Raw genomic sequence first — 25904 nt, 5'->3', positions numbered from 1 at the left:
GGCAGGGCTTGGGGAGGAGAGGGACTTCAACGCCATAGAGTCCAATTGCCAAAGCAGCCATTTTCTCCAGGTGAACGGATCTCTATCAGCTTGAGATCAGTTGTAGAAGAAGAAGAAGAAGAAGAAGAAGAGTTGGTTTTTAAATGCCGACTTTCTCTACCACTTTAGGCAGAATCAAACCGGCTTACAATCACCTTCCCCTCCCCACAACAGACACCCTGTGAGGTAGGAGGGCTGAGAGAGCATGACTAGCTCACAATCACCCAGCTGGCTTCATGTGGAGGAGTGGGGAAACATCCAGTTCACCAGATTAGCCTCCTCCGCTCATGTGGAGGAGTGGGGAATCAAACCCAGTTCTCCAGATCAGAGTCCACCGCTCCAAACCACCGCTCTTAACCACTACACCACGCTGGCTCTCCAGCTATTACCTGGAGGTTGGCAACCCTACTGAATTCCTCATGAGTGAATCTCTGATGAGCCTGGGACACAGTTTGAGAAACCACAGTGGTCTTTAAGAAACCATTAGCATCGTCCTTTGACACGATCCTTAAAAGGACAGGTTGGGGGAAGTTTCCATCCCGCCTGCTCTGAAGAGGCTTCTGATAAATCTCCAAGTTCTCTGTTTGTCTCATCTGTTTCATTTGTTGATGATAATGTGTGCTAGTCTCGTATGGTGGGAACTACGGCATCTTGCCTTCAGTGCTGCCGATGACAAAGAAGAAATCTCTCTGGTCTGTAACCTGCTTTGCCTTTTGATCACCCCCCTTGATTCTTTGGGTACGCTCCGATCTCCTCCGTTACGGCTGCTTCTCTCTGCTATTCCGTTTCCTGCTGGGAGAGGCGGCCAAGTGACCGGCCAGGCGCTCCAGCTTCACCCTCTCGCTCCAAACTTCACCAGGCCTCTGCTCCATCACCACTTTTCCTCGGCCGTCTGACCTTACCTTACCAAACAAAGGCCAAAATAATGAGATTTTGAGGGACCCAACAAATTTGGCAGGTATGAAGCTTCTCTTGAACTGAGAAAAAAACAATACCCCAAGAGTTGAAAGCAGCCGGGGAACATAACGCTAACTGGCTGATTTTGCTGCAGGCTCTTTCCACCTTCCATACACCAGAGCACTGTTTTGGTTTGGTTTGGTTTGGCCTCTTTTACTTTCTTCTGTATCATTTGTTGCATGAAATCTTACTAAAAAGCTTCTTCTCCTTCATTCATGTGCCTGATCTTATGGCATTTGCAAAGAAAAGAAATTACGCACACGCACACCCAAATCTAATATTGAAGCATGATATAACATCAGCAAGGCAGTTTGGTTCTTCTTCTCTGCCATGGTTTTCTTTTACCCTTCCTCTCTTTTTTCCTCTCTCTTTAATTCATTTTTTTGTACAAGATGCTATCAATCCAACCGTCTTCCAAAACAGACTTGCACTAAAAAATGTCAACTGAACCGCCAACGCTAAACAAAATAACGAACTGCTCCAGCCAAAAGTCATGGCAAGATCATTGCCAAGAAGACGTTACCTCCTGGTCTGCTTTCAACTCTCAATTAATTCAAGGATCTTACCAGTCCTTGGTTAATGTATCCAAACAAATACATGTCCCATACACACAGGCATCAATGAATGAGATGATGGACATTTTTACAGGAATGTTCTAGAAAAAATCTGCATGACCTGCACTTCGGTTTAGATTTTTGACCTTTAAGGGCAACTGTAGTCGTCCCCCCCCCCCCATACATGCATGGTGCATGATGATTTACTTGAGCTGGTATTGGGGGGTGGGGAGACATGCTATGCAAAACTGTATAGCTCTTTTAAACGATTCTTTAAAAAATCCTTACAGTGCTACTAATTGTACATCAAATCTGTGGGGATTGCATCTCTGTATGTACGCATTTTTCAGTATGTACACGTTTAATTTTATTATGTTGTCGACCTTCTTTTTGTTCTTTATTAATTTAGACAAACCCCTCCGTATTGAAAAAGGACGTAGTCGCCGTCTCTTGACTGATGCACTGTCTCCTTTCTATTGCAGAATCGCATGCACGAATCACTGAAGCTCTTTGATAGCATTTGTAACAACAAGTGGTTCATGGGTACATCCATCATTCTCTTCCTCAACAAGAAGGATATCTTCGAGGAGAAAATCAAGAAGTCGCCATTAATTATCTGCTTTCCAGAATACACAGGTAAAAAAAAAAAAAGAATTTTCACAGCATAACAGTACAAGATTTATAAACAATTCAAAAGCATGTGCATTTTTTAAAGAGTTCTGTTTGATTCTAAACTTATGTGTTTTCTATGCTAGCTAAAGGAGAAGCATTGATACAGTTGGCCGTGTGGTCCAAACAGGAAGTACGTACTTCTACAGAACACAGTGTTGGCCAATAGATTGATAGCCAATAGACTGCCTGTATGTCCCCAAGGCAAACCAAGATAGGCCTGAGGTGCCCTATCATTGTCTCATCTAAGTCTTAAAAGACTTACAATACCACCTTAAACAGAATTACACCCTTCCTTTGAGCACAATGGTCTTAGAACGATGTTACAGATACCGTGGACTGCCAAAAAAACAACAAATCAGTGGGTTATAGATCAAATCAAACCTCAACTGACCCTAGAAGCTCAAATTACTAAACTGAGGCTGCCATACTTTGGCCACATAATGAGAAGACAAGAGTCACTGGAAAAGACAATCATGCTAGGAAAAGTGGAGGGCAGCAGGAAAAGAGGAAGACCCAACAAGAGATGGATTGACTCAATAAAGAAGGCCCTCAGTGTGCAATATCTGAGCAAGGCTGTTAAGGATAGGACGTTTTGGAGGACAGTGATTCATAGGGTCGGAAGTGACTTGATGGCACTTAACACACACAAGTCTGCTGTGAATCGAGAGGTCCCAGGTTCAAACCTCACCTGAGTCGTAGACTTAGTAGGTAGCACCAAGCAAGCTAATATGTCATCTTCAGACTTATATCCAGGGATATAGATCTCTGTTACAGCCTTTTTGTAGAGATTATATGGGTTTAAGACAACCAGTTTTCCTCCTGATGAAAAAAGAAAAGAGGGATCACTTATGACCATACCAAAAAGGCTGTGCTGGGAATTGTGGGATGTGAATGGGCTAGAGTCATGCGGGATGTGGGCTGTAGTGAGGAGAGGAATTGGGCAAGACTAAGTGAGGATGATGGCTGGATCCAACCCTGTGTGTACAGCTGTTTGTGCACTATATAAATGCTGGTATTATCGACTGATAAAGAGCCCCGTGGCGCAGAGTGGTAAGCTGCAGTACTGGAGTCCAAGCTCTGCTCACGACCTGAGTTCGATCCCGACAGAAGTTGGTTTCAGGTAGCCAGCTCAAGGTTGACTCAGCCTTCCATCCTTCTGAGGTCGGTAAAATGAGTACCTGGCTTGCTGGGGTAACGTGTAGACGACTGGGGAAGGCACTGGCAAACCACCCCATAAACAAAGTTTGCCTAGTAAATGTTGGGATGTCACATCACCCCATGGGTCAGTAATGACCCAATGCTTGCACAGGGGACAACCTTTACCTTTATTATCAACTGACATCCAGAAATACATCAGTATTATTGACTGTAGGTGAATTTCAAGTGCCTTGTAGGTGAATTTCAAGGAGTCTTAGCTTGGAATTTTGTTATGACAGGGCTGGCTTAAGATCTCACAATGCAGATACTTTGAAGGAACCCAAACTGTGGGTTCTGCAAGCACTCCACTTCTGTTCTTGTACAAACAAGGTGCAATTCTGGGGACAGCGGGGGCATCCGTTTGGATGGATGTGGCTTCTTTTGTGTATCAAAATAGGCTTTCTTCTGGCTTTATGTTTCTCTCTTGCAGGCCCTAGTTCTTTCACTGAAGCCGTGACTTACATCCAGTCTCAGTACGAGAGCAAGAACAAGTCATCTGACAAGGAGATCTATACGCACATCACCTGCGCCACCGACACCAACAACATTCAGTTTGTCTTTGATGCTGTAACTGATGTGATAATTGCCAACAATTTGCGTGGATGTGGACTGTACTGAGGCCCTCTCTTCCTTTCTTCTTTTCCCATCCTCATCCTCCTGGAATGCCACCTGCCTTTTAGGTCGATGGTTTTATTTTTATTTCTCTGACATACTTCCCATCCCCCACATTTAGACCCATTCATACGGCTTTAGTTGAGACAGAAAAGTTGCCACAATTCACAGTTCCCATTTCAGTATTAATGTGGTGAAAATAGTGTTGTGAGGACAAATTGATTACCACGTGGCATTTGTGTTCATCAGACAGTTTTACCACAGTGATCACCAGCATGGCACCCCTTGGTTCCATGGTGCCCACTGATGTGTTTCCTGATGCTCACTTACTTCTTCCCAAACGCACCTCTTCCCTAGACCAAAGAATCGGTCTTGGCTTTTCTTCACTTCATTGGAGCAGGATATATTTCAGAAGACCCAAGGAGGTAGCGCCTTTGGGTGTGGAGGGAGTGCCCATACAGGAATAGTTGCCCCATTATAGGAGGAAGAGGTTAGGCTTGGAAGACACATGAACACACATGAAGCTGCCTTATACTGAATCAGACCCTGAGTCCATCAAAGTCAGTATTGTCTACTCAAACCGGCACCTACTCTCCAGGGTCTCAGGCAGCGGTCTTTCACATAACCTACCTGCCTAGTCCCTTTAACTGGAGATGCCATGGATTGAATCTGGCACCTTCTGCATGCCAAGCAGATGTTCTACCACTGAGCCACGGCCTCTCCCAGACATTTCCAGATATTTTCTGATTGCTCCCATTTTGTGATTGTTCATACTTCCCGTAGCCTCCATTTTGTGACGGTGGCAACTACCCTTTCTCAATATTCCAAAAGTGCCCAAGGACTGAAAGGGGTTGGGGACCTCTCCATATATAAGTGTGTGTCTCTCGCTAAACACACACACACACACACACACATGTATGTATGTATGTATGTATGTATGTATATGGAGAGGAAATGAAGAAATAGCAAAATTATGTCCCACCCAACTCTTGACAGAAAATTTGATACCATTTTCCCGTTCTCTTTTCCTTGCTTTTAAAATTCTTTTATGATTTTCCCTGCCATCCCATTTTTGGGATGGGTTCCAGTACTGAAGCTAACACAAAAGAACCTGAACCCCACATATAAATGTATAAAAATCTAAATTAAGATTTTTGGTATAAAATGACATGTCATGTTGATGCCAAAAATTAACAAATCTGGATTATTAAATCTTAAACTTTTAAAACCCCAGATGAGAGTATGGTGGGGTTACCAGACTTGGCCTGGCAACAAGCATAAAGTAGGGGTGGGCATGGTGGCAACCGTTGGCAACAATGTGACATCACTTCCAGGAAAAATGCAGAAATCACATTGTGCCTCTCTAAGAATCTCTGGAAACTATGGTAAACCAATAGAGTTTTGGTGGACTGATGTCACCTCTGGCTTTTCCCAGAGTGGTATAGTGGTTAAGAGTGGTGGACTCTAATCTGGAGAACTGGGTTTGATTCCCCACTTCTCCACCTGAGCAGCGGATGCTAATCTGGTGAATCGGGTTGGTTTCCCCAGTCCTACACATGAAGCCAGCTGGGTGACCTTGAGCTAGTCACAGCTCTCTTAGAGGACACTCAGCCTCACCTACCTCACAGGGTGTCTGTTGTGAGGAGGGGAAAGGAAGGTGATTGTAAGCTGGCTTGATTCTTCCATATGTTATAGAGAAAGTCAGCATATAAAAAAACCAACTCTTCTTCTTCTTCTTCCCCAGAAGTGATGTCAGTCATCTCTAGGAGTCACTTCAAACTCTGGTTTTATCATATTCCAGCGATTCCTAAAGAGGTGTGGAGGCACTTCCAGGTTTTCCTGGAAGTAATGTCATGTCAGCAACCCAATGGCCATTTTTAATACATATTCGCCTGCTGCCGCTCTAAGCGGTGGCTGGAAACAAGAGGCAGAGGCTTGGGCGTTCGCTACTCCCAGCAGGGAGCTGGCAACTGTAGTGTATGGCGAGCTCTCTGTTTTCCTCACTCTTTTAACCAGTTTCTCAAAAAGGATGCTGTTTAGTCTGGAGACACAGTCCAACTCCACTTTCTACCCCGAAAGTTAGATGGGTAGTTGACAATAATATGGCTTGGTTTGAGGTCTGATGACTTAAAAAAAAAAACATTATAAGCCAGTAACTGGAGGTCTGAGACAGTCATATTGATGTTTGTCAGTGTCTCATAATAGGACAGACCTGGTTATAGAAGACGTTACTAAGTATTCTGGAATAACCTAATGCAGTGGTTTTCAGACTGTGTTCTGGGGAACCCTTGGGTTCTTTAGAAGCTTTTCAGAAGCTCCTCGGTGAGAAGATCAGGATTGGTGGACTAATGTCCTCACAGTCAGAGATGGGGGAGCGTGGTAAAGCCGAAAGATGGCTGCTTTCTAAAGAATACTTCCATTCAGATGCGGTGATGATGAGGCTAAGTCAGACCAGGTGCCTTAGAACATGCTCCAGAATCCTCTCTGACGCACAGGGATTTAGAGAAATGAAGGCCAAAAGTTTGAAACGCCATTGACCTAATGCATTTATGTTACTGATAACAGTTTTTACCTCAAGCTTTAAACAGGTTTAATCACTGTTTGAGATATTTGTGTAGTGTTTTTCTCTCGGTAACTCTTTGCACACCTGTCTTTAGTGATTTTAGCGGATCGTTCTTTGGTGGGTGTTGTTTTTTCTTGGCTACCCATTGTCAACAGCGCTTGTCTCCTGATCCACATTGTAAGTTGTGCGCATTACCACATCAGATTAGGACAGATGAGGAATTCCCATTCTTCTGGAGTGTGTGTGTGTGTGTGTGTGTGTGTGTGTGTGTGTGTACTCCATCGGCAGATTAGGTACTTGATTCAGTTCCTAGGCCCAGTTCAGACTCTCTACCCAGGCATCAATCCATTCCCATGGGTAAGATGCACTCTGTCATGCACCTAAAATATTGTGTGGGATGTAAGCCTTCTACACGGATGCCCATGCAGGCAACCTCTGTGGAAGAGTTACATAAATAGGACCATTGCACAAATTAGGTGCATAGAGAAGAAACACACTCACTGCTCTTCATACAAATGGAAAAGATTCCTGGATTGGACCCCAAGGAGGCTCAATTGCCCCGCATGTTTTTTTGAATTTTTCACCCTGAACCATCATTCCGGAAGTGATTGCGAAGCCGGCGCAGACCTGCTTTGCATTACTAAAGAGCCCATTTAACGCAACCTTTGGTGTTTCCCGTGAATAATTCCCCTCAAGGAACCATGCAAAACAATAGTGGCGTGTTAGCTATGCACATACTAATGGCTATGCAAACAGTAATGAAGGAGCAGGCAAGTGGGGGGTGGAATTTCTCCTTTTGCCCTGGGACCGTGAATAGGCATTTTTAAAGTCACATTTTAAAAAAGAGCTGTGAGTGAGCATCAAAACTGACCATGCAAAAATGGCCTGTGCATTTGCTAGGACTGGACGCACGTGACATGTATGTGCAAAGAATGCATATATAGGAAGAGTGGGATTATGCTCACTGGCCGTGTTTTGGTCCCACGAGCATAACTTCTGAAATGGCCAATGTGTGTTCAAACAGTATGCAGGTAGGCTGTGTGCGTGATCAGGGACCCTAGAGCTTTTGATTTCCTATGGCACTTTCTCTGTAGCCCTTTTCAGACTTTATATGCACAATAGCAGGAGCTGGCAACCACACATATCAGGAGTGCACACTACCCATTATGTGCCCGATACATGCAGTCACCATGTTGTCCGAACAAGGGGATATACAGTATTCATGCATATACAGTTTTGATACATGCAAGTTGACTACTGGATTTTGCAGGGTTCTGGTTCACACGTACCAGAGCGGTATACACATGCAAAATACAATTATCTTCTCAGATAACTGAATATCGCTATTGTGTGCATTATTAGCACACAATTAGATAGCACATGTGCTCCCGATACATGCAGTTGCCAGGCTCCTGATACATATCGACATAACGTCTAGAAAGGATTACGATACACCCATAACATGCGTACAGTCTTTCTTTCCTTCCTTTCCCTAGATTTAACAGCTGGATGACCTCAGGCTAGTCACATTCTCTCAGCCTCACCTACCTCACAGGGTGTCTGTTGTGGGGAGGGGAAGGAAAGCTGGTTTGAGTCTCCCTTAAGTGATAGAGAAAGTCGACATATAAAAACTTCTTCTTTCTTTTCCTTCTTCTTTGCAGCAAATACTCAGTATGGAAAACCCCTGAACATACCGCTGGGCAATGCATGCGGTTTTTCATAGACAGGGTCATGATATTCAGTTGCCAACAGTAAACTGGAAAGGGAGTCAACTCCTGCTCGCCCATTTAAAGAACCCCCATTTAAAGAAAATCCTCAGGACTAAGATATTGCATGGGCTTTTAAAGAAATGTCCCATTTTTCTCAAGAGCAAAACGTTGTGTCACGGATACATGGGAAATGTGACAGCTGAATGACAAAAGCAACCTTGGGGGAAGATGTGAGGAGTCGAGGCTATGCGTAAAAAATAGGAGGCCAAAGTGCATTTATTGTGTGGAAAGATGTAAAGAGCTGTTGAAGGAGGGAAAGAGGGACATGTTGAAGGTGGGTGCAAGTGAGAGAGACAAAAGTCAACATTCTGGGGGAAGGAGAAGGGTTGGAATGAATTGTACGAAAGGGAGGGTCAGTTGGTGTGACAGAGCGACAGTGTGGTGCAGTGGTTAGAGTATCAGACCAGTCTCTGGGAGATCTGGGCTCAAATCCCCACTCCACCTTGATGCTCACGGGGTGACCTTGGGCCAGTCTCTCTCCCTCAGCCTCACCTATCTCACAGAGTTGTGTGAGGATTAAAAATGGGGAAGGGAGAACGATATGTGCCAGCCTGAACCTTGGAGGAAGGGCAAGGCAAAAACATAGGGTGATCTAAGGGTGCATGCACCCCAGAACTAGTACAGCATAACCATTAAGAGACCCAGAAATTCTCCATTCAGATCTCACCTCTGCAGTAGACTCACAAGCTGGCCTTGGGCAAACCTCTCAGCCTTAACCATTGCCTCCAGTACAAGATCTACCTTCCAGGGATGTTGTAAAGATAACTGAGATAATGCACGTGAAAGGTGTTGAATGCTTGAAAGTGCCACATAAGTGTGGCTGTGATTATGACACAGGCCATTTATACAGGGTCAATTTTGATGCTCACTCACAGCTCTTTTTAAAAATGCAACCTTTAAAATGCCTATTCACTGTCCTGATGCAAAAGGAGAAATTCCACACACCCCCACACTCGCTTGCTCCTTCATTCCTGTTTGCATAGCCATTAGCAACCGCCGTGTGCATAGCTAATGCATGGCTGTGGTTTCTTGCATGGTTCCTTGAGAGGATTCTTTGCGGCGGGGGCAGATCAAACATAAAAGGTCGCGTTAAAGGGGCTCATAAGAAATGCGAAGCAGGTATGTGCCGGCTTTGAAGTCACTTCCTAAATGACGGTTCAGCGTGAAAAACTAAAAAAAAAATATATGCGGGGCAATTCAGCCTGGAACGCGCTGCTAATTACCAAGCATAAATGGCCACAGAATCCTGTACCTTAGAAGCAAGCTATTTCTTTCCAGTAATCTTTAACCTCTGCAGCTTTTACATCAGTAACTTGGAGAGTCCAAGAGTAGCGAGTGGTCATTTCCCTGCCTCTTCAGGGCATACTTATGAGGGGATCGGAGTCCATATTAATCTTCTTGAACTCAGAATGAGCTAGCAGGCCCTAGTAGATGGGTGTTGTCTTGTATAGTTGGTGTAGAAAGTTTTGCAGAGTTTTAGGCTCTCTCCTTTCATCTGCTGTTCTTTGTGTTTCGGGTCAACTCAACAGTGCGTTGCTCTTTTGGTAAAGGCAGATGACCTTATGACACTTTTACCGTCGTGCCAGGGGTGGGGAGGAAGGTGCATTTTCAAACTTTACAAATAGTGCCAAACCATCAACCAAAAGCCATTTTTCCCTTTGCCATTTTGTGAGGCAAGAAAGGGGTGGGTGGGCCTCTCAGTCATTTCACTGTGCTCAGTCGTTCACAATTGTGGCCATAAATCGCAATTCAATGCCAAAGTAATGCTTGCAGGGACAGCCATATTGTATGTTTGATTCCCACACCTTTTCCGCCATAGAGATGCAAGGGCAACGTACCTGCTAAAAAAAAATGTCTGTGCCAAGACAATCCAAATTCGGTACCTAGAAAAAGGTTTATTCTGCCATCTGTATCTTTTTTATCAGATTGACAGAGTGGCAGTCTTTCTTTAATTTTGCACATCTTTTTGTTTCTAGTTTTGCACAATTATTCCAGTTTTGCTAATCGTGGGAGGTATGAGGATGTTGACGATTCTCCCCCAACCACTGAGGGGGCTGGATCCTACCCATATGCTACCACTCCCATGAGAAAGTTTGAAGCCTTCCTCCAACGTAAGGAGACTTTCTCCAATTTACTTGGATCTTCTACTGGAGGCAGTAGGATGGGGGTAAGATCTACCTCAGCATCGTATTTGGCTGCCTTTCTGGCTTGTGAGTGTTCAGCAGGGATTGCCTGCATATTTTCAAGTATTTCACAGTCATGTGGATCAGAAAAGAAAGAAAGAAAGAAAGAAAGAAAGAAAGAAAGAAAGAAAGAAAGAAAGAAAGAAAGAAAGAAAGAAAGAAAGAAAGAAAGAAAGAAAGAAAGAAAGAAAGAAAGAAAGAAAGAAAGAAAGAGGTTGAGGTTCTCATGAAACTAAATTCAATGTCTGCTTGTAAGTTCTGCTTGTGGGATCATGGCCCATGCTTGGTCCTTTATATATCTGCAGGAAGCAATTCTGTCGTTACTCGTGTGCAAATGTATTGTGCTGGCTCCCTCTGCTGAGCTGATGTTTTAATAGCACAACCTTAGCTTGATGAATACTTGGGTTCCGGGACCAAGTCATATTTCATACAACAGGCATGCTTTAACAGCAAAAACTGTCCAGTGTGAAGCAAGAAATGGGCAGACCTCTCAGTCATTTTGCTGCGCTCATTCGTTCACTTTCTGAAGAAGTGAGCTGTGGCTCACAAAAGCTCATACCCTGCCAGAAATTTTGTTACGTCTTTAAGGTGCTACTGGACTCTTATTCTTTTCTGTTGCTATTGACAGACTACCACGGCTACCCATCGTGATCTATGTCCAGTGTGAAGCAGAAAACATAGGGAAATGCTGCAGGGATCCCAAGTGGAGCATTTTCTTGTGCATGTTCCAACATGCCTGCAGGCTGCTAGGGTTGCCATTTGCCCCACTACCAGCAGGGGAAACTCCCCATCCACCCACCCCCACCGAGCACTCTTCTTTCCCAGTTGGCACTCAGTGGGCCGGCAGGGGTGAGGAAAGAAGGGTAAGAGAGGGCTGTCTTCCAATGCCATGACGTCATGCCCAGCTGTGTAAGCGGGAGTGATGTAAGCATGTTGGAAGATCACCATTTGGGTAAGTCCCACCCCCACCAGTCACCCTAGGGTTGCCAGACAAGGGCTGGCAACCCTACCGCCAAAGAAAGGGTGAAAGGACCACTGGAACTACTCTAGTATGGGGTGCAAATAGGACATGTTGAGAATATCTGTTTGACTGCACTATCCCTCCCCTCCCCTGGAAAAAACCTTTATTGTAATACAGAGAAAATCCTTAGCCCGAAAGGCATAGAATGGGAATTAGAAGGTTATGTTCCGTGCCCTGGCCGCCACCTACCCTCCTAGCCTTAGCTACTGTTGGCTGTTCTACAGCTGACATCCGTACGCCCCAAACTTCACCCCCAGTTTTGCGCACACCCAAGTGATTCTGAGTTGCTCAAAAAGTCTCAGGAGGAAGGGATGGTGTAGTATTTAAAAATCCTGGTCCAGGGGAAGAGGATGGGCAGGGTCCGGCGTCTGGAGCAAAAGACAAGCTCCAAGAAAAAACAGGTGGCTGGTTCCATTGTAAGTTTAACCCTCTGATTACATTCATCGCTGCCTTAGAAAAGCAACCTTTTCCTCTCTCATGCACCCCTTGCAAGAGAGGGAATAAAGAATACCAGTACTTTGTGTAGTTACTGCGAGGATTACCGAGAGGAAGCATGAGATCATGTGTGTGAAGTGTGCCATAGCGGTGTTTAACACCACCATGTGCAAGCACCTCTTCCAGCCAGCATGTTGTAGTGGTTAAGAGCGGTGGTTTGGAGCGGTGGACTCTGATCTGGAGAACCAGGTTTGATTCCCCACTCCTCCATAGGAGTGGCGGAGGCTAATCTGGTGAACTGGGTTTGTTTCCCCACTCCTACACACAAAGCCAGCTGGGTGACCTTCAGCTAGTCACAGCTCGCTTAGCCCCACCTACCTCACAGGGTGACTGTTGTGGGGAGGGGAAGGTAAGGTAAGGTGATTGTAAGCCGGTTGGATTCTTCCTTAAGTGGTAGAGAAAGTCGGCATATAAAAACCAACTCTTCTTCTTCTTCCACTTAAGGTCTTCAGCCCCTTCCAGACCAAGGACTTACCTTTAGCCCTCTGGGTTGCAGCCTACGGCCCTGAACCTGTATAATTGAAATAGACTTTTTGTAGTGGCTGATATTTTAACACTAATCTATCATGGGTTCCTTGTGGAAAAAAACACATATTCCCCAGTCATCCTTTAGATGTAACAGAGATGCCCTTTGGATAAGGATTAAATCTAACAGCTTGGATCTAACTGTGCATTGGGGCAGCCCTGTGAGAAAGTCAACACTGGGCCAATCAGTCCTTTGGTGGAGAGGAGGGAGCCAGGAGGGAGGAATAAATCTGTTCCCACTGCCTCTTCCCCTTCTCCTTCCTGAAGAGTTGAGGACCTCAACTGCCTCTGACCTGAGTCCTTTTCAGAAGTTACAGTTGTGCATACCATGGGCCTAACAATCACACATAGGTGTTCCCAATATGCTTGTCACTGTGTTGCCTGCACAGATGCGATAGGCAATATTTACCATGTGTGTCCCGCTCCAGCACATGTGAACTGACCACTCGATTTTTCAGGAATCATGTCCACATATACCAAGGCTGTACATAAATGGTAAATATGGGCATTGCCTCTGTTCACACAACATGGTAGTCGCATATACCAGGAGGGTCTTGGGTAGTGTATCCTTCTGATACATGCTGTGGGTAGTCTCCCTATACACAAAACTGTAATGTCTGAAAAAAATCTACTGGCAACATGCATAAAGCTGGATTAGAGGAGGAACCACATGTAAAGCGTCTGTTGGCATGCCATGTTCACCCAACTTAGTCTATGCACACAGAAGTCTACTTCTGTACATGCATGTCTCCCCCCACTAACTTGATCTAGCCATCCATTTCCCCTTTGCCCTCAATTTAACAAGGCACCATGTCCTCTAGGATAGACACCATCAGTCCTTTCTCTTGCTTTCCGTTGATCGCCCTCTCTTTTTGCCCTTTCTTTTCTCACAATCTATTCATGCACACACACACAAACACACACCCGCTGCAATTCTGAAGGCTCATTAAAAAATCTTTTTTTTTCTTCATCACTTACTCGCAGAGCTGTTTTCTTTCTCTTTGCATGTTCAGTGGGTCTGAACTGTATTAACTGTCATTTCACATGGAGTATGAACGATTGCCCGTCGATTTAATAGGTCTTTTAATTCTTATTGTAATAATTTATTGGCTGTCCGTAATATATTTATTAGTTACCAAATGTTAATAAAGTGCCAGCTCTTTTCTAGTGTGTGAGAGATTTTATTGGGCATTCCTGTCCCAGGGCTTCTTCCAAAGTAATCGCTAAGTTATTAACCCTCTGGCCTCCATCCTGGGTAATCCGTACGGATATGCAAGAGATAGGAAGGACGGCCCTCCAGCTGGTCAGCTAAAGAAATATTCACAGGTGGTCTCCTTCTACAACTGCGGTTTCCCAAGGATGTGTCTCAAATCAAGGCAAGACATTTAGTCGTCAGTACTTAAAGCTGTGAAGAGCCCCGTGGCGCAGAGTGGTAAGCTGCAAGTACCGCAGTCAGAAGCTCTGCTCACGACCTGAGTTCGATCCCGACGGAAGTCGGTTTCAGGTAGCCGGCTCAAGGTTGACTCAGCCTTCCATCCTTCCGAGGTCGGTGAAATGAGGACCCAGCTTGCTGGGGGTAGAGGGAAGATGACTGGGGAAGGCCCTGGCAAACCAACCTGTAAACAAAGTCTGCCTAGTAAACGTCGGGTTTTGACATCACCCCGTGGGTCAGGAATGACCTGGTGCTTGCACAGGGGACCTTTACCTTTTTTTTTACTTAAAGCTGTATTCTATGGGGAGTAAAGAAAGCAGAAGCAGATAGAATCAGCTGTAAACATCTGTGAGTGTTTAGTGCACGCGTGCATGGATGGGCAAGGAGTAGCTCTTTTCGCATGTGCACACACATTGAAATTGCACTTGTAGAGGAGACCTGATGGTTCTTGTTGATCTGCCTCCTGACCATGTGTTCACTGGAATATGTTTGCATCAACTCAGATCACAGGTTTCGGCTAATTCAAGGGCACATCCAGCAGCCCCAAGCCTGCACCCCCTTTCATACGTTCATTTCTACATGGGTGAAAATGCGAAGAGGGCATGCATGTTGTGCATGCCGAAACAGAGCAGCAAGGAGGTCTGGTGTCAGCATACCCTCAGGTGGGACAGCTCCCAGGGCCCGGGGTCTTCTGGCAGGCCAACCACCGCCTGCCCTCCCCCAACGTGCCCTTTTCCTGCCTGCTCACTTGTGAATTGCTCTGCCACCCATGCACCCAGCTGTTCACGCTGCCCAGTGCCACCAGGGGAAGGGCAGTGGGCAGTGCAGATGGCCGTGAGCATGGGCAGCGGGAGGATTTGCGGGCAAGGTGGGGGAAGGTCTCATAGGCAGGTAGGGAGACATGGGTGAGTGGACATGAAAGGAGGCCCCTGGGAACTCTCTGCCCAGGACCCTCCAAAATCTGGAACCAACCCTGGAAGCGTTATGTCTCCAGCAACTGGTATGTATTAACTAGCTGGTACAGGTAAGTATTCCACAAAATCAGATTTATGCCAGTCATTGTTACCTGGCTCAAAACACTCATCAAAATGCATTACATTGTTGCAGGTCAAAGAAACGCTGGGGTCTGAGACAGAAAAATATCAAGAATATTTGTCCCTTCGTCCTACCCCCTCCTTTTTCACAAACCTGCAAAATTTTAGAGTGGCAGCTGTCTCGATCTTTTCCAGCTAAAACAAAACGGAGTCTTGTTGTGTTACAAAGACAGGTGGATGTGAAACGAGATTTTTAAATGTTGTGACTGGCACAGAGACACAATGGGGTATGTGTGCACTACCAGCGTAAAACCCGTGTCATTCCCAAATACACAGCGAAAAAGCATGGTTGCTTTAGCCTCCTTTATTCCCTGTTTCAGTCAGGATTCAGCCAGGATCGAACGCAAGCATTTCGCCAAATGTGCGTTCCATCCTGGCTGAATCCTGGCTGAAACAGGGAATGAAGGAGGCTAAAGCGACCATGCGTTTTCAACCACACATTCCTCCCAGTGACCATGGGAATTACAATTCTATGAGAGGCTTTGGGAGAACGGTCAGCACCATCGCATGACTGCAACTTCCCAGAATTCCATAGTGGGTCCTTGCAGCAAAACTGGCATGCAGCCAAATTAAGAGTGTATTGTAGATGTATACACACATGCATACACAAGACAATTCACTTCCTTCTGTCCACACGCTGGGAAAGTATTGGGTCCAAGGTGGGTTTTTTCTGTTGCTTCATCAGTTTGGTAGTGCTTGAAAGTGCAATCTGGACACTTACAAAATTGATATATTTAGTATGATGACATCCAAGGAATTATATTTGTAAATCTATGGCATTTGTACATTTGTGTTTATTTATGCTTGTGGTTTGACCAATTTTTTAAGTACAGTAGAGGTAATTGCCCTCCAAATCTGTTTCTAAAAAATAAACCGATGAAATCTCAACCAGTGGTATATGGAATAGCTGGGATGGTTGTCACATTTATCTTTGTGTCCCTATTCATTCCTGGCTACTAGGCCTGTGGAGTGTGGCAGCATGCCCCCCCTTTTTTTAAAAAAACATAAGGTGCATTGGTTTTTAGGCATGCAAATAGGTCTGAGATGAGGATGGAGAGTGGGGTAACGGTGCTGATGTCACAAAATCCACTGGAGACTCTCTAAAGCAGGAGAAAACAATGATATCCCATTCTGGAGGCAGTTTTCTCTCCCAGATGAAAGGTTCTCCAAATGTGGTGCATGGCCATCCCAGCCCTTTGAGCTGTCTGGCAGTACTTAATGGGGTGGCATTGGGTAAGTCAAAACCTCTCAGCATCCTACCTAAGATATGGAGAGGATGATATTGGCGTACCCTACAGCAGGGGAAGGCAACCTTTTTGGTCCAAGTGCCGAAAAAACACCCTGCACACTCTACCAGGGAAGGTGTTCCTGTTCTAGCAAACAAGAGGCAAGGGGATGAGTGTTGTGCTTTTCCAGATGTATTGGGAGCCAACCATTTCCCAGCACACTGCCAGCATGTCTGAGGCACGCCTCAGTTGTTCTGGCTGAGTAAAATGGTCTGGCATGCAGCTGTTCAGCTTGCATTCAGGGGCTTGCCTACACCTCTTGGGGGAATCACACGAAGACAATCTATGAGCAGTGCACTGCATGCTCAAAAACAGTATAGAAATGCTATTATTATGGATAAGTTCACCAATGGCTACTAGCCATGGTGAATGAAGGGATCCTTCATATTCAGAGGCAGTAAGTCTTTGAGTACTGGTGCCGCGAGGCCACATCAGGGGAATCCTGGAGCTAGGGTTGCCAGCTCAGGGTTGGGAAATATCTGGATATTTGGGGGGCAGAGCCTGAGAAGGGCAAGGTTTGGAGAGGGGCGGGACTTCAATGCCATAGAGTCCAATTGCAAAAGCAGCCACTTTCTCCAGGTGAACTGATCTCTATCAGCTGGAGATCAGTTGTAATAACAGGAGCTCTCCAGCTAGTACCTGGAGGCTGGCAACCCTAAGAAAGAAGCAGGTGCATTCGAGATTATTATTGATTTTTTTCCATAAAATAGATTGTATTTTGTGTAGCCTCGTAAAATGAGTCTGCAGTTGATAGAGAGATAGTACGGTTAGAGTGTCGCATTAGGAGCTGGGACACAGGGCTGTCTTCACGCATGGGCACGCTGGGCAGTTGCCCAGGGGCCCCATGAGTATAGGGGGCCCATGCTAATCTGTGTATGTTGTGACTTGCTGTCAATGAATAAATAAATACTATACTAAACTATAAATATTTGGAAAATGCATATTTAGCATGTGTTTTACCAAAGATAATGAATAATATTAATGTTAATTTGGGTTTGTATTAGGAATAAATTGGATTAAGAATTAATTTGGGTTTGGATTAAGAATTAATTCTGAAGTATAATGTAAGAAAGGACTTGTTCATTATGGAAGCACCAATAAATATGTCTTTAATTTTATCAACCATTTACATTTTTATTCTTGTGAGTGGCTGTGTAGGGCCCCGGTGCTCTGCTTTGCCTGGGGATTTGCTGGGTGACCTTGGGCCGGTCACACATGCTCAGTTTAACGTCCCTTACGGGCATGTTGCGTGGATAAAAGGGAGGAAAGGAGAACAGTGTAAGATGCTGCAGATTCCCCATCAGGGAGAAAGGTGCTAGGAAAGAAATCTGTGACCGCAAAGCCTGTGCTGTTATCCTCAAACTGCGTGCCTGAAACGAGTTGATGCCGCTTCATAAAATGTGTGCCCGTGTTTTTATTTTGCATAAATGTTCTGTGCTCTCTTTGGAAAACTGCTTTTGATAGGAGGAAGGGTTTGGGAAGTGTGAGTGAGCCATATGTGTCAGGAGAGAACTATACTCTGAAAGGGAAACATGGGGTTATATCAACCAGAAGATTACAGGTAGTGAGATTAGAACTCAGACCATTGAATATCGGAACCTTGTGCAAAAGGTGCCTGTATGCAACTTTGATGACTAGATTTGCCTTTTCAAAAAAAAAATGAGATATTGCAGGAATCTTTGTTTCCTACCGGGAAGCAGATTCGGCCTGTACAATGTCATAAGATACTGGGTAATTCACAGTGGGTAGCCGTGTTAGTCTGTCTGCAGTAGTAGAAAAGGGCAAGAGTCCAGTAGCACCTTAAAGACTAACAAAAATATTTTCTGGTAGGGTATGAGCTTTCGTCAGCCACAGCTCACTTCTTCAGATACAGCTAGAATGTGAATCCATCTGTCTTTAAGTAGAGGAGAGTGAATTCAGACAAGCATTAGTATGTAAATGTTAACAGTATGTAAATGTGAATAGCAGGCGTGATGGGATTAGGTATGGTATGCAGAAGAGTCTGTGATGTCCAGGGGAGAGATGGGTGTGGAGAAATCAGCATTGGTAATGAGCCATGAATGCTGATTTCTCCACACCCATCTCTCCCCTGGACATCACAGACTCTTCTGCATACCACACCTAATCCCATCACGCCTGCTATTCACATTTACATACTGTTAACATTTACATACTAATGCTTGTCTGAATTCACTCTCCTCTACTTAAAGACAGATGGATTCACATTCTAGCTGTATCTGAAGAAGTGAGCTGTGGTTCATGAAAGCTCATACCCTACCAGAAAATATTTTTGTTAGTCTTTAAGGTGATACTGGACTCTTGCCCTTTTCTACTATAAAATACTGGGGTTATTCCTTTTTAGATGCTAACATTATCCCCATATACTTAAGGGCATTCATGCCTCTTGCTGTTGAGCTAACTTCCAAAGATGGGTGCTGGACAGTTATTGTCTTTGTTTCTTAGGACACTGTTCTAATAACTGTCCTAGGCAGCAACAGGTACACCTCGTAGAATAATGTCAGGCAGGGGGGAAAAAATCAAGATAACGTGTCCCAAACAGAAAATTTCAACATGGAGATATGCTGGGATGTGCTCTCTTATGCTGGGTCAGACCATTGTTCTATCTAGCTCATTATTGTTCTATCCTTCCTGACTAGCTGTGGTTCTCCGCGTCGCAGGCAAGGAGGCGGCCTTTTCCGGCATATCCCCTTGAGATCCTTGAGACGGAAACATGGTCTGCATGCAAAGCAGATTTATTTAGCTAACACAGATTTAGTTAGGTAATTTACCACCCCAATTTTTTTCCCTGGGTTGGGACCCTAAGTGGCTTTCAGCATTACCAAATTTAAATGCTCCACAATTTAAACAAACAAAATACAATAAATAATCAAAGAAGGCAAACCTACCATTGAACCAAGGCTACTCCCCATATGAGTTTAATGAACAAGGGGAATTCTGAGCCACGGCTTAAAGGAAAAGAGAAAAAAGTGTGGTTTTGCTAATAAATGCTTCATATGGAGGCACTATTTTAATGAAGCATATCCCCAAGGATGAAAATTTGGAGAGTGACACTTTCTGATTCTGCTCTGGTTGGAATTTTTGTTTGTTTGTTGGGTTTTTTCTTCCAAATCTTCTCCTGTATGAAGGCCCCAGCTAAGAGATTTCTGTTGGAAATAAACATTGCCTTATCTGTTTTACTTTATGGGATGCATTTTAAAGAATGAATAATAAGGAAAAGGTTAGCAGAGACTGTTCACCTTGCTGCGACAATGCCCTGTAAAAAAAGAAAATCAAATCAAACAAAAAGTTATTTTCCAGGCAACTTATAATTCATTTTCAGGCTTGATGACAGTTAGTGGCTTAAATAGCTTTTTAAAAAAAGAATTTGATGCAGGTATCTGATGGCCCGAGCAATGGCTATTATCTAGGATAGCGAAAAATTGAACCTCCATATTCAGGGGCAGTCTACCTCTTGTTATGTCAGATGCTGGGGACAGTCAAAAAAGGTTGCATCACACCCTGCTTGTAAATTGGAAACAGAATGTGTTGAGGGCCTAATCCAGCAGTCCACCCAACATGGATCGCGCAAACTTCCCTTCGGTTTTGCCTTTCATCCTCTGCACAAACACACTTCTTCTAAAGGAGTCGTCCCTTTTGGCTGGGAAGTTTTCACAGTACAGTTCGTGTCTTTCCCCCCGACTACTTTCCCTGTTCTGCTTTCCTCTGATGACTTTTGCATAAAATTGTTCGCACATAATATCACCAGCCACTTAATGTGATGAAACTCAAATGAAGCAGTAAAGTGGAAGGGCCCCGTGTAATGGTGTTATGCAGCTTCTTGGCAGCCGGTTCCCAGCAACTGAATGTAATTTCCCTCCCTCTCACCCACCCCCTAGTTTGGCACTCTGTTTAATGGAGTGCATTTTTAAAATCCAGAAGTTGCAATGAGCGCTTCAAATGAATGGAGGGATGTTTAATTGAGACATATCAGGGAAGTTGCCAGGCCCGGCTGTTCAAAGAATCCGAAGGCCAAATCCATTTATTGCTTCCAGCCCTGACTTAGGCACACACTTCCCTCTGCAGTACTGGAGGGAAGATTCAAGAAAATCCCTTATGAACAGAGACTTTGGGCGAAAAAGCATGGCTGCTTTATCCTCCTTTAATCCCTGTTTCAGCCAGGATTCAGCCAGGATCGAACACATGCGTTTTGCCTAATGTGCGTTCGATCCTGGCTAAAACAGGGATTAGAGGATAAAGTGACCGTGCATTTTCGCCCTATGTGTCTGCCCACAAAAAGAAATAGAAGCGATTGAGCACCTGCTATTTGAGTGTACCTTACAGAATAAAATTCGTAGCGAAACTATTGGACCGTTGCTAGAAAGGTTTACCAGAAGATCTAACAAAATTAGACTTGAACATCTTCTGTCAGATGAGAACCACCAAACGACATGATGGGTTGCCCAGTTTTGCACCCAGGTCTGTAATCACAGAAAAATTAAGAAGAGCCTTTAATCCTGAAGAGTGGCAGAGATTTTAGTTCCTGAAATGACTTAATCTCTAGTATTTGCCCAGGAGAATGTCAAAGTGTTAAATTACTGACAGATATGTGTAGTTTTAGCTAGTATCTGTTAGGACTATCCTGTGTTTATCAAGATCATGCCTATATAAATTTTATTCTTTCTGTAATTAATGTTTCCTTTATATACCTATTGGTCGTGGACTGTAATAATAAAGAACTGAACTGCTTGTAGTGACAACCATGTCCCCTTGGAAGACAGAAAACCTTGACTTTATGACAGCCGTAAGATGAATCAGTGGAAAGCAGTTGCTTTCTTCCATGCAACGGAAGACTTTCAGTACTGTTTTAAGTGTCAAAGGTCTGTCCTTACCTCTTTGGGAAGAAACGGTGTGGTAACTGGCTACCAAGCTGAAAGAACATATTGATTGCCCAGAGGACAGCAGGAAGGCAGCCCAGGGGAGCTTCAGGCCTGGTCTAGACATTGTATGGAATGAGGTGGCAGAGAATTGTGGCCGAGTTGCTATGGTGGCATAGAACGGTCGCAAGCATTCAAATTGTTGAGGGGAAAGGGCCATTTGTGGGCAGCCCACAACCATTGTCATAAGATAATTTTGATTCAATGAAAGAAAAGGTGCTAAAGGGGAAAACCTGTGCTAAAGGGAAAAACAACAACTCTCCACCTTCTTACCTTAACTGCCTTATTGATCTGCAACTATTCTGGTTTTTTGCTGCCATGATTCTTCAACCATTTCCCAGTTGCTCATGTGGTAACAATTCTCTTTCCCTAAGCCTAACTTTCTTTCTCTCTCTTTCTCTTTCCCTCCCTCTTTCTTTTGCCCTTTGTCTGTCCCTGTCTTTTCTCTTTTCCGATATGTGCTCTGCCATAGAACCGCATGCATGAGTCTCTAATGCTCTTCGACTCCATCTGTAACAACAAATTCTTCATCGATACCTCCATCATTCTCTTCCTCAACAAGAAAGACCTGTTCAGTGAGAAGATCAAGAAATCACCTCTGACTATCTGCTTCCCTGAATATACAGGTATGTGATGTCTTCGCCTTCATTGAACAAGAACCTAGAAGCACAGCAGTCTAAGACCAGAGGATCAGTGGCAGATGGATCAAAGTATGTTGAGGCCCAGAATATGGTTCAGCATAAGGTTTATCCAGCACTGATTAAGAGGTATCTTCCCTTGAAAATTAGAATAAAACCTGGTTTACTGCTTACCTGTCATCTGGTGTGGCCCCAGCCATTGGCCCAGCAGCTGTGATGTCAGAGAATGTTCACAGGTTCCAACCCCAGAGAAAAGGAAGATTTGGTCATGGAATGACAATGATGATCATGCACACAACAACAACAACAAAATCACACCCAACTCTTGGTACTGTTTCCGCTGAGCTGTTCCATTTCAGATGGCAGGTGTAGGAAATGCTTACACCATCTAAAAAATAATCCCGTTACATACAAAGCCAGTAGGTCAAGAAAAACAGCTCTAGTCCAGCTTTCTTCCTGGTGGAATCAGTGCGTAGAAATCAGTTCCCGCACACTGATCACCTCTCTACGAACGAGGGCAGCAACATTTAGAGACAAAGAAGGGCCAGAGCACCAGGTTATTGTTAAGTGGCCATAGGAACGTAAGACATTGTTTTATTATGAGTCAAACCATTGGGGCAGCTGGCTCTATTCTGATGGGAAGCGGTGGTCCAGTGTCTCAGGCAGAGAAGAAGAAGGAGTTGGTTTTTATGTGCCGCCTTTCTCTACCACTTAAGACTCAAACTGGCTTACAATCACCTTCCCCTCCCTTCCACACAACAGACACCCTGTGAGGGAGGTGGGGCTGAGAGATCTGTGACTAGCCTGAGGTCACCCAGCTGGCTTCATGTGTAGGAGTGGGAAAACCAACCCGGTTCACCAGATTAAGCTCCAGCGCTCATGTGGAGGAGTGGGGAATCAAACCAGGTTCTCCAGATCAGACTCCACTGCTCCAAACCACTGCTCTTAACCACTACACCACGCCGGCTCTCTCAGAGGTAGGGCTTTTCCAGGCCATACTACCTACCTTAAATTCATTTAACCAAAGGTTTGAAATAACATGTTAAAACAGGGTTGCCCAACATGGTACCCAAGGGTGCCATGGCATGCACCAGTACTTCCCCTATTGTCCACTAAGATTTTCAGAAAGTGGGCAAGGCCATTGTAAGGCAGGGCCTGTTATTGGCTGCCCAAATTCAAAGGAAAGCAATAGCAGCCGCAGCCACTGGAAGATCTGGAGGACTGGTAAGCACCTGGGCTTTCTTTGGAAGAGCCACTTAAATTGGAGGAAGACTCCTTAGGCTGGAGGAAGGCTATTTTGTAGGATGGATCGATCCACCCCAATGTCTTTCTGTAAAGGGTAACGGTAAAGGTCATTACTGACCCATGGGGTGACGTCACATCCCGACGTTTACTAGGCAGACTTTGTTTACGGAGTGGTTTGCCAGTGCCTTCCCCAGTCATCTACACTTTACCCCCAGCAAAGTGGGTACTCATTTTACCGACCTCGGAAGGATGGACGGCTTAGTCGACCTTGAGCAGGCTACCTGAAACCCACTTCCGTCGGGACTGAACTCAGTTCGTGAGCAGAGCTTTTGACTGCAGTACTGCAGCGTAGCACTCTGTGGCATGGGGCTCTATTTATTCTACAGATTTTGTATTTCACTTGCAATCAGGGTTGTGCAAAAAAATATTTTTGGTAAATTTTGGGTTCTGGTTTATTGGACCCAATTTGGGGGGGGGGGTTAACCCAGAATAAGCTAAATACCCATACCGGTAAAGGGGTGTTTTGGCTTTATTTCCGGGTCTACTGAAAAAAATTCAGGTCCATTATAGCCTATGGAGATTTTTTTTGAAGCTCCAACGGGGGCATATTTGGAGGTAGAGACACCAAATTTGCAGCATGGCTGCAAGGGACTCTCCTTAGACGGTACCCAAGTTTGGTGAACTTTTGGACAGGGGGTCCAATTTTATGGGCCAGCAAAGGGGTCACCCTCATCTTCCAGGCATTTGCGAGCCGAGCTGTCCATCAGTTTTCAGGTTCAGAAGTTCATTGTTGCTGAGGACTGGTGGAAAGAGCTGATTGGGAGTCTGGGGGCTCCCTTTGTATCTGGGGCGCATAGCATGATGTCCATGTGGTATGTTAGTGTGGTATGTTAACATTAACATACCACACCCTAATTAGCACATTATCTTGATACTTACAGGACAATGATTTGCACATTACCTTTAATACTTTGCAGGACAATGACTCAGCTCAAACCCAACCCCCTTCTGACTATATATTACTCTTCCTACAAAACTGACACTGAGAGACACTGTCCTTCAGTGTTACTCCTCTGAAGATGCCTGCCACAGCTGCAGGCGAAACGTCAGGAAAGAAAATACCAAGACCACGGTTACACAGCCCGGATAACCTACAAGAACCAACAATTATGTTTGATTGCAGAATTGCAGATCAACCCACTGAATAATTGTCAGACCGAGTTGGCTCTGATTACACAACCCCTACCTCAAAAAGCCCCTAACAAAACCAGTCAAAAGACAGAAAAATGGGAGAAAGCACAGCTATTTGTCTTTGCATTTAAGCAAAGGCGAATAGCTGAAACCGAAAAAGCTGAATATTCAGCTTTTTCGGGAATCACCTATTTTGCTTCTGGCAGATTCCCAGGTTTTGGTATTCAGTCTACCTAAAACCCAAATATTGCTGAAACGGCTAATTTCGGGTTTATTTTCAGTTCAGATGTATCAATATGCACAACCCTACTTGCAATACATAGGGAGCCCCATGGCGCAGAGTGGTAAGCTGCAGTACTGCAGTCCAAGCTCTGCTCACGACCTGAGTTCAATCCCAACGGAAGTTGGTTTCAGGTAGCCAGCTCAAGGTTGACTCAGCCTTCCATCCTTCTGAGGTCGGTAAAATGAGTACCCAGCTTGCTGGGGGTAAAGGGAAGATGACTGGGGAAGGCACCTGCAAACCACCCCGCAAACAAAGTCTGCCTAGTAAACATAGGAATGTGACATCACCCCATGGGTCAGGAATGACCCCATGCTTGCACAGGGGACCTTTACCTTTACTTGCAATACATGGGCAGAACTGGGCCAGAATTTTCTTTACTTCTGGTTGTTGTTGTTGTTGTTGAAAGAATTATCATTAGCAGCCATTGACAGGAGCCATTCTGTTCCGCCTTTGCTGTCTGCTCATAGGTCCCAACACGTACGAGGATGCGGCAGCCTACATCCAAGCACAATTTGAGAGTAAAAACCGTTCGCCAAACAAGGAGATTTACTGTCACATGACTTGTGCGACGGACACGAACAACATCCAGGTGGTATTCGACGCCGTCACTGACATCATCATTGCCAACAACCTTCGAGGCTGCGGCTTATACTGACCCCCCCTTTCCCCCTCCCGTTCTGTATAGCAAGCAACTTATTTGGAAACAATCACACCGAGAGGAAAATAAAATAAAATATTTGAAAAAAAAGGCAAAAACAAAATATGAGTCTCTCACACATGCACACAAACACACACACAATACTAAAGAAACATGCAAGTTGGTAAATAAAAAGGCATAACGAAAATTATATATATATATATGAAAAACTTTTTTTAAGTTTGCCTCAAAGAGCTATGGACAGAACTGATGCCCCCCTGACAAGTTTCAGCCCTTCCTGCTGTCTGACGTCACTTAATGACAAACAATTAAATTTAAATGTTTGGCTTTTAGAACATGCCAAGAAAAAAAAAAGAACAATCAACCACTGAATTTTTTAAACTCTCCACCAACATATGTGAAGCATAAGAATTTTAAAAAAAGAATCAACTTTCTTAAAAAAAAAAAAGTGGTATTGTTATTTTTTTAAGAATCCTTTGCGCGTAGGGTGCTTTTGGGGTTAGGGTAAGGGGGGAAATCTTATCGGTTTGTTTTCCTGATTCCTGTGGATTTTTTT

General features: G+C 44.6%; 1 protein-coding gene across 2 annotated transcripts in view; it reads left to right on the top strand.

Annotated features, from left to right (window-relative positions):
- Positions 1-25482, top strand: part of GNAO1 (G protein subunit alpha o1) — a 216455-nt gene extending 190973 nt beyond the window's left edge. Inside the window, exons 7-8 of one of the 2 annotated variants that reach the window (XM_056862253.1) lie at positions 21806-21959; positions 25158-25482. In XM_056862253.1, the coding sequence (XP_056718231.1) occupies positions 21806-21959; positions 25158-25345 (342 nt within the window). In that variant the 3' untranslated portion in view covers positions 25346-25482. Of the gene's footprint in view, positions 1-2032; positions 2187-3849; positions 4147-21805; positions 21960-25157 lie in introns of those variants that run through there. The other variant, XM_056862252.1, reaches the window with a different exon arrangement.
- Positions 25483-25904: the final 422 nt, after the last annotated feature.

This window comes from Euleptes europaea, chromosome 17 (assembly GCF_029931775.1).
Source record: "Euleptes europaea isolate rEulEur1 chromosome 17, rEulEur1.hap1, whole genome shotgun sequence".
In the NCBI taxonomy this organism is placed as follows: Eukaryota; Metazoa; Chordata; class Lepidosauria; order Squamata; family Sphaerodactylidae; genus Euleptes; species Euleptes europaea.
This window is presented reverse-complemented; position numbering and strand designations above follow the sequence as displayed.